The following is a 10969-nucleotide window of genomic DNA, read 5'->3' as shown; positions in this document are numbered from 1 at the left end:
CCTTACCACACTCTCAGTAATATATTATAAATTTATTTATGAAAACAATATACTGTGGAATTTTATTTTTATAAGGTTTTATCATTCAAGGAATATATCCCTAGTTCACAGAAGAGCAGTTTTAACCAAAACAGTAATCATCACATGCCATTTTAATGGCAATGGGTTTGAGGTAACAAAAAAAAAAAATTGATGGAAGGAAAAAAAGTTTTTTTTCTTTGTGAATATTTGAAACAGAGATGAGAACAATGCTTCAAGATTGTCGAGGTAGTTATGTAAGATGATCAAAATCCAATTGATAATATTAGGCACTCTTAACCACAAGGCCTCGATAATGCAGGCTCACATAGGTAAGGCAGTGATTAGGGGGTGAATAGGTAGGATGAGACTTACGGGTGTCAGCCATAAGTTCTCTAAGGACAGTAACCTCGTCCTACAGGGTACTATTCCTATATGTACAAAGGAGGAATGCAAGCCCGAAGGGTTCCAGCTGCCAGGTCTTGCCACAAGCTAACTTCGTACTACCCAGTACTATTCCTGTAGGTACAAAGGGGTATGCAAGCCCAAAGAGTTCCAGCTGCCAAGGATAAAAGGCAGAGTAAGGAGGAAAGTTTAAGTGAAGATAGAGAAATAAAAGACAATAAAAATTTCCAAAACTTTAGCACTAGAACGTACTGATCCACTATGCAAACTGTTATCCTCTACCTCCTAAGGATTTTTTTCTCTTGAAGCAAGATTTAACGCTGAGACCTTGTAGTTCTGGGCTAGTTAAGTTTCTGGCCTATTAAACGCTATCAAGAGGTACTACGTGTTAGACTACTTTCAGTAGATCAGCATATTTTATTGGAATCTTTTTTAAATTATACATTTATGCATACCACTAGTACTTGTCCCCAGTAGTAATTCCCTTGTTACCTGGTAGGTTGCGTCATGCCAGGCCATAGAGGTTTTGGTGGCTGTAATATTTACTGTTTAGACAGGTAGCGGTGTCGCTACAAGATGAAATACGCCAGTAGCACTATAGTTGATATTTTTTTAAGAATTATCCAAATACTGGATAAAAACAGGGCAAACATCATCAAGCATGACTTCTTAGGATAAAATAAAGATAGTGATGTATGGAGGAGATACAAAAATACAGAGAAGATACAGGCACTATAAAGAAAATAAATTTGATTTATTTCTTTAAAAACTTTTTTTTTTTTTTAATAAAGATAAAATAAAATTGTAAGAAACTATGTTGATTTATTTTAGGTGCTTATCCATAACCCAGCCGAGTTCCCACAGGTTGGAATGCGTTATTTAAGAATTCCTTTAATGCAGGAGGTAAGTAAGATTGAATCACAAAGATTTAAATATTAAATAATTAGTTGTACTGTTACAACTAAATTTACAAAAAGATTTATTATTTATTAAAACTTGATTATATTTTATATATAATAATGTTAATTGCAAAATATTATTTATAAAATTAACTGCAAGCAATGTAATAACAAATGCTACATAGAAGAGATGTCACAAAATTTAAAAATAGATTAATCAGCATAAAACAAATACTAAAAACCATAAAAATATTATAATGATGTTTATATATATAATGATGATTATAATGACAGTGATAGTTCACCATGCATGAATTATATGAGAAGATGGTTGGGGTTGTGGTCAAAATATAACACAAATAAGTTGAAATAACTTATTTAATTGTGTCGACGTTTCGGCTAGAGTTTCTAGCCTTCATCTGAGCTAAGAACAAGATAACAAAAAAGAAAATATAAACAGAATGACATAAAGTAAATAATTGTACAGAATGAAATTAATAAAATTAAAGTGATGAAAGAAGTGGAAAATTAGATGAATATATAGGTAATTCAATAAGTAAGTAAAAATAACATAATTAAGGAAAATTTTAATTTTTAAATTATAAATAAAATAAAATATTCATATTCCTTTGCATTATATAACTTCAAAATTTTTATTTTATTTTCTTAATTATGATATTTTTACTTACTAATTCAATTACCTAGATATACATTTTATTTTCTGCTTCTTTTATCACTTTAATTTTATAAATTTCATTCAGTACAATTATTTACTTTATGTCATTCTGTTTATGCTTTATTTTTTGTATTCATTGATTGTTATCTTGTTCTTTGTCCTTAGTCCTGATGACGGCTAGAAACTCTGGCCAAAACGTCGGCCCGATTAAATAAGTTATTTCAACTTATTTGTGTTATATTTTGACTGCGCCCCCAACCATCTTCTTATAAAAATATTAATGCCACAGTATTATCAAAACACAGTATAGAAATTAACCATGAATTTAATTTTAAAGAAGTTGAAATTATAAACAGAGCCAAGGATGTAAGAATTAGAAAATATATAGAATCAATTAATACAACCAAATATATAAAAGGCATAATTAATTTAAAAACTAATACTGGAGGAATTTGACAGCATTATGTAGATATAATAAATAAAATAGGGTTTTGGAACCAATAATAATTAGTAAGATAAGAAATTAAAATCAATGCATAACATAGAGAAAGAGTATTAGACAAATCCCTAAGGTAATAACAAGGCAGGGCACTGTAATTTGGACAATTGAGTAGACATAAAATGAGGGAAGTGCATTTAAAAATGAAAATATTGTTTTAAAACAGAAAAAAATGAAAGATAATAAAAGAAGCCGATCAATAAAAAAATTAGGACTTATATTCTAACGGGAACATATAAAAATAATTTTTAATCTTAAATGACAAATGTCCACAAATTAATAATGAGGTAAGAAACAATATGAACAATTACTTAGATTTTTTGGCTCAATATCAAGAAACTTTTTAGATTTGTTAAATGGTCATAAATTAATGAAATGATGTATATGTATTTAAATAATTATTGTTGTATATAAATATGTAAAAAAAATATATATTTATTAAGATGCAATACCAACTTTATTGATTATAGCTATGTGTCAATTATTAAATGTTGATTGGAAATATTCCTATTTGTAGAAGTGGAAGAGGCTGAAACGTTGCTCAAGTGTAAAAAGGGAATAAACAAGTGAAAAAGGGAGAAAATTAATTTCCTGAAAATAACTTTAATAAAGTTTTTTTCCTAAAGATATTTAAATTATACAACTTTTAACTATCAATAACTATGTTTTAAATCTAGTTTTGTTGTTGTTCAAAAAACTTTATTATTAAAAATGAAATTCCCAAAGCACTCTAGCAGAAATTCAAATCTGAATCCTATACATTGAATATAAAAAAAAAAAAAAAAGGTAACAATGAAACATTGATATAATAACAAAATATGTACCACTTATTAGTGTTCTTCACTTCTGAGCTATTCCTTCCCCAACCATCTTCCCATAAAAATATCTATGTATAGTATTATCTCTCCAGGTTCTTATTATGGTACAACCTAACATAATGACGACTAGCAAAAACTTACGTTCGTATTCACCACAAGAGAGGCACTGTTACTTTCCATCAGAAAGATATTTATCGTTCTTCAAGGTTTATAATCAACCAAACTGTGAAATTGAATGTCTCACAAATTACACTTGGTTGGAATGTGGCTGTGTTGCTCTTCATATGCCGAGTAAGTTCTTATTTGTGTATCTTATTCTCTTTTCAATAGTTTTTTGTTTTTTAGTTAAACTTTGATATTAAAAAAATTATTTTTCTTTGCACAGTGGAGCAAATTGGTCTTAAAACTTAATAATTTACATTTTTAGTTAATATTTAATAATTTCTAATCTGGATTATCTCTCTAGGAAGTCTGGTGAGTCAATTTTTTATAATTTTTTGAGGTTTATTACTTTCATCATTTTCAATAAATTATTATTTATTTATTCATTAACATGTACAACGTTTCGGGACCACTGTCTCATATTCATGCACTATAAAAACCTCATGATTTCATATGGGAAATCACAAAGATGCAAAAATGGAGGACATGATTTCCCATATGAAATCATGGGGTTTTTATAGTGCATGAATATGGGACAGTGGTCCCGAAACGTTGTACAATGTTAATGAATAAATAAATAATAATTTATTGAAAATGATGGAAGTAATAAACCTCAAAAAATTATAAAAAATTAATAATTTCTATTTTGTAAATAATAAGATGGGAAAAAAGACCAGTACAAAAAGAGTACAAGACTTTATAATTATTCATCTATTTAAATTCAATTGAATAGTGGTACAAAAAAAGTTTTGGTTTTATTTTTAAATGGATGTGTTCCAAAGATATTTCCATAGAAGGGGGTTTCTTTCTCATCTCTGATCCTTCTATAGATCATCCCAAAGCTAGTAGGGTTGTCAAAAAGAAACCACAGTACAAGTCTGGGGATCTCAAAGAAAAATTAAAAACAGTTAAATAATTACTTTGTACGATTCATCTTTGGGGTCCCCAGGGACGCCTCTGTCACCTGATTTTATGAAGAGTTGAAGTGGCTTTACCCCTCCTACCGTCGTAAATATTTCCTTGCTTCCTTTCTCTATCAAGTTATCTAATCACACCGTCCATTGTACATCTCAGATATCCTTCAATTTAAGTCCTCAGTGCATTCCCGCAATACCCGCTCATGGCCTTCAGACTTATATGTAACTGCGCATCGAACTGCAGCCTTCGATAGATCTTTCCTCATCCGTTCCTCTTTCCTATGGAATTCTATTCCCTCCTTTATTCGTAGTTCTAATACCCTTCCAATCTTCAAATCCCATATCTTCGACTACCTTCTGTCCACCCAATTCTGGAAGAATAAAATTGAAAGTTTCAAAAAAGCTTTATATATTTTCTGTATTTCATGTCTTAGATTTTCGTTTATAATTGTAAATGTGTACACTAGTAGAAATTATCTCTTTTCATTTATTATTTTTTAGTTTAATTGTATTTGATTTTTTTTCCTTTTTATTTACTATCAGAAATCATCTTATGTTTTATAATATGACAAGTAGTTTTATTTTATTTGTTTTAACATTATTTTATATATTTTGTTAATTATAGTTGTTTATTTGTATATTTTTTAAATTCATTGTATTAATTTATTTTATAACATCTTGTAATTTACTCTAAGGCTATAACGCCTAATTTTGACGCCTGTAAATTTTTCTAAAGGGATCAATCCAAGAATAAATAAAGATTATTATTATTATTACAACCTATAGATCAGATCAAATAAAAGATGAAATACATTTTTTTTGTAAGAATTGCCTCATTCAAACAACTCAGCGATATATACAATTCATGAGGATTTTTGTAATTTTTAATTACAAATCAACTTAACACTCTTATCACTTTCTTATCGTTGTTGATGACCTGGGCAGAATTGCCGGCAAAAAAAAATTTAAATTATTGATTTTAGTTGTAAATTTGTATTTGAGATTGTGCTTGAGGATGGGAAATTTTACAGTATAAATTATTTTTATCATACTTCAACATTATAAACCCAAAATTTGTTTCTTAAAATATGAATTAATGGAAAATGGTGAATAAAAGAGATACATAATTTAGTTAAAAGAGATTTTGTCAGTCAAATTCTATCGTACTTTCTAATCTTTAAATAATAAATTTGTCAATGAATATTTGAACCTAAGAAGTTTTGTATTGGAAGAATAGTAGTTGAGCGAATGTATAGATTGTAGGAAAATACTCAGGGTGCTAGTAAAGAAAGATACATAAATACACACACTATTTATAGGTAATCAATGTTTCACCTCACTTTGCAGGGATCATTAGGGATAAATGGGATCATGATACAAACATTGTAGATATGATAAAACAGAATATAAAAAGAAGGAGTGTAAAAAGTTATATAAAAGCTTTTTATACAATTTTTTGGGGGGGATCATACCCAACCACCTGCATGGGAATAAGCTCGGAGATTAATCATTGTTTTATTTATTTATTTTAATATATGGACGTGTCGATTTGTGAGTTTCAACTAATTTATTCATTAAATTATTTTATTTTTATCTATTTATTTTTTTAAAACTTATTATCCATTTAAGTGTTTCTTTTAACCGGCTTTTTATTATATTTTTCTTTGAATCTCTGTATTAGTTTTGTTATAGTAAAATGAATTAATTTGTTTGATCTTTGGTAAACTGATCTACTGCTGTGACTATTGTTTATGGTTTGATCTCACATTGCCGTCTAATATTGAATTTGTTAAACGGGTCACTAGAGAGGATCTGAGAGGATGAATTCGGGAGAGTGAATTTGTCATTAATGTATAAAATAAAAATTGCGAAATAGTGAAATTGAAGGAACAAGAAAGGGAAAGAAATAAGGAATGAATTGAAATATTTGTAATTGGGGTATAGACTGGAATTAATTGTAAAAGGAAACTGTGGGGAAAAAAAATGTTTTCTTTCTATTTTATTATATCATGTAATTATATGAAATTTATATATGTCCGATCATGGATTGATTAGTATACTATCTAATGTAACAACCCGATGTATTTGGGCAGCATGGATGAATAAAATATTTCTCTCTCTTTACTAATATTAAAAATATTTGTAACTAATGTTTTATCCCACCACTTTCCTGGGCTGAATCCAAGTCGTGAAAAAATAATCTTCTGGATTCAGCCCTAATGAATCAACCCTATTTGTATACTTTTCTTGATAATTTCCATGATCATCTTCTCACAATCTTAGAAATATTGCTTCTAACACGCAAAGAGTCTCATGCATATTTTTTCTCATTATTTTTGGCTCTTTCTTGAACTTTAACTTATGTAAGTTATAAATTATGATGTTAACTGTACTATGATATCAATGGTTTAAACTGCCTTTGGTATATATTTTGTTAATTATTGCTTATAAAATCTCCATTAAAAAAATACTAACTTTGTTTAGGAAAAGAAGAGATGAAAATTTGTGGCCCAGGAAAGAAAAAATGTATGGTTGATGCTCAATGTATGATTTTCCTAAGTATATTTTACACTTCATACTTCAATATTTTATACATCAGATATTGAATTTTTTTTTTATTATAGATAAACTTCGTGTAAGTGAAATAAATTCCGCTTATAAAAGTGAAATGATGGGAAGTTGTGATTGTCTACCAGCTTGTACTTCCATTTTATATGATGGAGAATCCACACAAGCAGATTTCAATTTCCATGATGTTCTTCGTGTTTATGGTGAAGACGTAGATGCATTTCTACCGTAAGGATATTGGTTTCTAAGCATATTTAATATATTAAAATAAATAAAACAGAAAAGTGTGTTTAAAAATCAAAATATGGTAGGGGCTCATGACAAAAAGATACCTCACCACACTCTCCGCTAACAGACTACTTCTGACATCTGTGTTAACCGAACCTCAGACCATGCTCCACATATTGGTATCGGAAGAGATGATCACACGTCTATACTTAAGTGTGACAGCTTTAGGTCGATCCATTCTACATTCAGGGTCATCATCCACCACTGGTTACACTTTTCCATTGTTTCCTTCTGGACAATAGCTTTCCATTTTCTGGGATCTTCCCCAATTCTCACCTTAAGATTTTCTGGCAGATTTGCAGGGCATTCTTTTTTGTATGTATGTTTGAACATGTTTTCTCGCAGAAATGGGTTGAGAGGAACCCCTCCTGTTAATACCTGGACAACCTGATGAGACACACTCCTATATGTTCTAATGACACATTGCACAGCCCTCCATAGAATCATTGCCAACCTGCTTTTTCATGAGTGTGTTAGGTTCTGCTTTCAGGCAGGGGACACATACCTCATATTACCCACTACAACCCTCTTATATTTAGTCATTGTAGCTGGGCATTTAAGGCCCCAGACTGCGCACCCAACACGACTAAAGCCATTCAAGGCTAGTGCCAACCAATGTTCATGGTAGTCCAAGTGAGGAGTCACATTACATCCTCTACCAAATCAGACACCTTGGTGACCACCTCATTTGTACATATTCATGTACCTTCAATAATCAGATTTATTCAGGCTCTATCCATTTTACCTTTCAGCAGCATAGCCTGCCTTTTTGCTGCAGCCATCTTTAGTCTCCTGTTTTTTTACCATACACTTATTAGGTTGGCGCACTGTTCTTGTTCTTGCTTTAAGCTAGCTCTGCTATTAGAGGAAACTACTTTAGCCAAATCATCCACACAGTTAACAACAGGAAACCGCTCCTCCAGCAACTTCTCAAAGACCAAATTCCACAGAGCAGGACCAAGAACAGATCCTTGTGGGTATCCCCTCTCTAGGTTATACTGTGATTGTGATAGTGACAGCTTCCAGTAGTATAATGAAACTATGGTATTTGTTGTGAGCATACTGTTGGATCATCAGAATTTGCTTGATAGTTGGTAGTATCACATGCTTTGACACAGTGAACTGTCACATCTTACAACCACATAATACTAATCTTATACATGTATAACTTATAAACTTGCATATTTTCTGTTTGTTATATGTCAATTATGAAACTTGTTAGTTGAATTTAATGATCAGTTGACCTCTTAGCAAGGTTAGGTTCACTGTCAGCATGTAGGCAAGTACTGTCATTTTGTCTCCTGACAGTTGTGATAGTTTTAGTATGACAGATATCTATCACATATATACGAGCCTTTACTTTATTTAAAACCACTCTCACAGTTTCTTCATATTTAAATTAAATTAAATTTATATACATATATAAGAAGATGGTCAGGGTTGCGGTCAAAGGAGAAACAAAAATAGTTTACAACAAAAATAGTTGTTCTCCTTTGACCGCAACCCTGACCATCTTCTTATATATCAATTTTTATGGTCAACTATATATACATATATAAATTTATATACTGTTACAGATATGATGCCTCCAGAGTTTCCGTTTTCTTCAAAGATGTGCAGTTTACGACAAGTCATAGGAATGAGCTTTATGGGATAGTCGATTTTTTAGGTTGCCTTTTAGAACATCCTATCATTTATTTGATTTTAATTATAATAATTAGTGAACAAAATAACTTTTTTTTTCCAGCAAACTGTGGCGGCTTACTGGGCCTTTTTTATGGTGTGAGTGTTCTCAGCTTTGTTGAACTTTTGTATTATTCCACCTTACGCTTATGGGCGAATTTAAAAGAAATCAGGAGAAGAAGCATGTCATAGATAATATGAATTTAGAATTTTTTATATCTTTAATATTTACAGAAATAAGTTTTTCAATCATCTTTTAAATTCGTACTTACTTTGATGGCACCGCAGACAATGAAGAGTAAAGTCACCCAACTATTCTACAAACCTTTTCCTGTTTGATCATTTTGTGGACTTCATATTCCAAGAGCCCCATAGAAACAAGAAAGATGTTATTTCACCCTAATTTTTTATTAAACTTTAATGAAAACAATAAACACAGTTACTAGTCGTGTTGATGACTCTGCCAACCATATTTAGGGGTGGGGGAAATGGTAGCTGTTCCAAAGATAAAAATAATTCATTTTAGAGTCCTTTCAAGCAAAAAAAAAAAATTTGCTTTCTTTCCTTTCAGAAAATAGTTTAGTTGTTACCTAGATTATTCAAGAAATATAATATCTGTTCATCTAATAGTTTCTGAGAAATAGTACCATAAATCAGAAATTTGGTCCAAAAAATTTATTTTGGTGAATTTCATGAAAACTAATGTGAAGATAAACATTATACACTAGCTTTAATATGAGAGCTAACAGACATTGGTACATCTAATTATTTAATAGTTTCCGAGAGATAATTTTTCATAAATCAAAAATTTGGTTAAAACCACATTTTGTGAATTTATTTTGGCAAATATAATGAAAAATACTACTCCTACAAATAAAAACGTCATACACTACTTTATAGTACATTAAACAAGCTTTAATTTGAGTGCTAATAGACATCTGTTTATCTAATGGTTCCAGAGATATAGTTTTCCAAGAATAATTTCTTTAGTTGATTAAATTGACAATGTTAAAGGAGATTTTTTGTTATGAAATTTCTTTTTAAAAAGGTATATCTCAGGAATTATTGAACGTAAACAGCTCAGTTAGGGCTCATATTTTAGCAAATTTAGCATTTTAATCTACCTAAAATGATGCACTAATAGGTGTTTTAGTATTGTAGATAGTTCTTAACGATACAGAACGAGCGACAAATGAAAAATTAATTTTTTTTAATGTTTTAAAACAGTTGCTATTCTTTATTTTGCAATATTATTATCAGACTCATCAATACATTGTTAAGTAATTAAAAATTGTTATGAAATAACTTTCTTTTTTTTTACAGGGCTCTTGGTTCTTAATTTCTCTAACAGTTTTAGAATTCTTTTGGACAGGATTTGAAAACAGGAATGATACTACTAAATTCAATAAATTGACTAAAATGATTTTTTATAAATAATTGTTTATGCTTTCTAGTAGTTTTCACCGATAATTATGTTTGTTCACCCGTATGGATTAGTTATGAGCGGGTTACCTGCAAATTACATAACTATACCTCCTTAATTTATTAACTTCACTGTTAATTTTAATTTTAATTATAGGAATATGATTAAGAAAGGTACTAAAATATTTCTTTGTTCACGCAGGCATAAACAACACACGAGTAATTTAAATGGTATCTATGTTATTGAATGTTTGTTAATCATGAATATTACGATTTAGAAATGTCCATTGATGTTAAATAATAAAGAAGTATGTAATAATTAGAAATAAATGTTTCTATAATGAATAACAACAAAATCTTTGTTTGGACTTATATTTGCCAAAGCTTTCTTTGAACTAATATAGTAATTACAATATTATGTGCTGTTCTAAGGCAATAATATCTGTAATATATTAGAAGAAATATTTTATTTTCCAACACAACTCATTTCATTCTTACCCTCTCACATCACCACTTAATCCTGGATTATCATTAAGATACCACGTATCTCTGATTATTTCCTTCTTCTCAGCAAACTCTGGTTTCTTTTTTATTTTTATATTATATATTTTATT

General features: G+C 29.8%; 1 protein-coding gene across 1 annotated transcript in view; it reads left to right on the top strand.

The window, feature by feature from the left end:
- The window catches only part of LOC106689352 (pickpocket protein 28), a gene marked incomplete in the record, with an annotated part of 16787 nt that extends 6136 nt beyond the window's left edge, over positions 1–10651 (top strand). Inside the window, 6 exon segments of the mRNA XM_067048643.1 lie at positions 1255–1326; positions 3408–3606; positions 6879–6938; positions 7019–7190; positions 8828–8919; positions 8998–10651. Coding sequence (XP_066904744.1) covers positions 1255–1326; positions 3408–3606; positions 6879–6938; positions 7019–7190; positions 8828–8919; positions 8998–9125 — 723 coding nt within the window.
- Positions 10652–10969: the final 318 nt, after the last annotated feature.

Source organism: Halyomorpha halys, unplaced genomic scaffold (assembly GCF_000696795.3).
Source record: "Halyomorpha halys isolate HHAL.00 unplaced genomic scaffold, Hhal_1.1 Scaffold1341.1, whole genome shotgun sequence".
NCBI classification, from domain to species: domain Eukaryota; kingdom Metazoa; phylum Arthropoda; class Insecta; order Hemiptera; family Pentatomidae; genus Halyomorpha; species Halyomorpha halys.
Note: the sequence above shows the minus strand (reverse complement) of the source record. Positions and strands in the feature narration are given on the sequence as shown.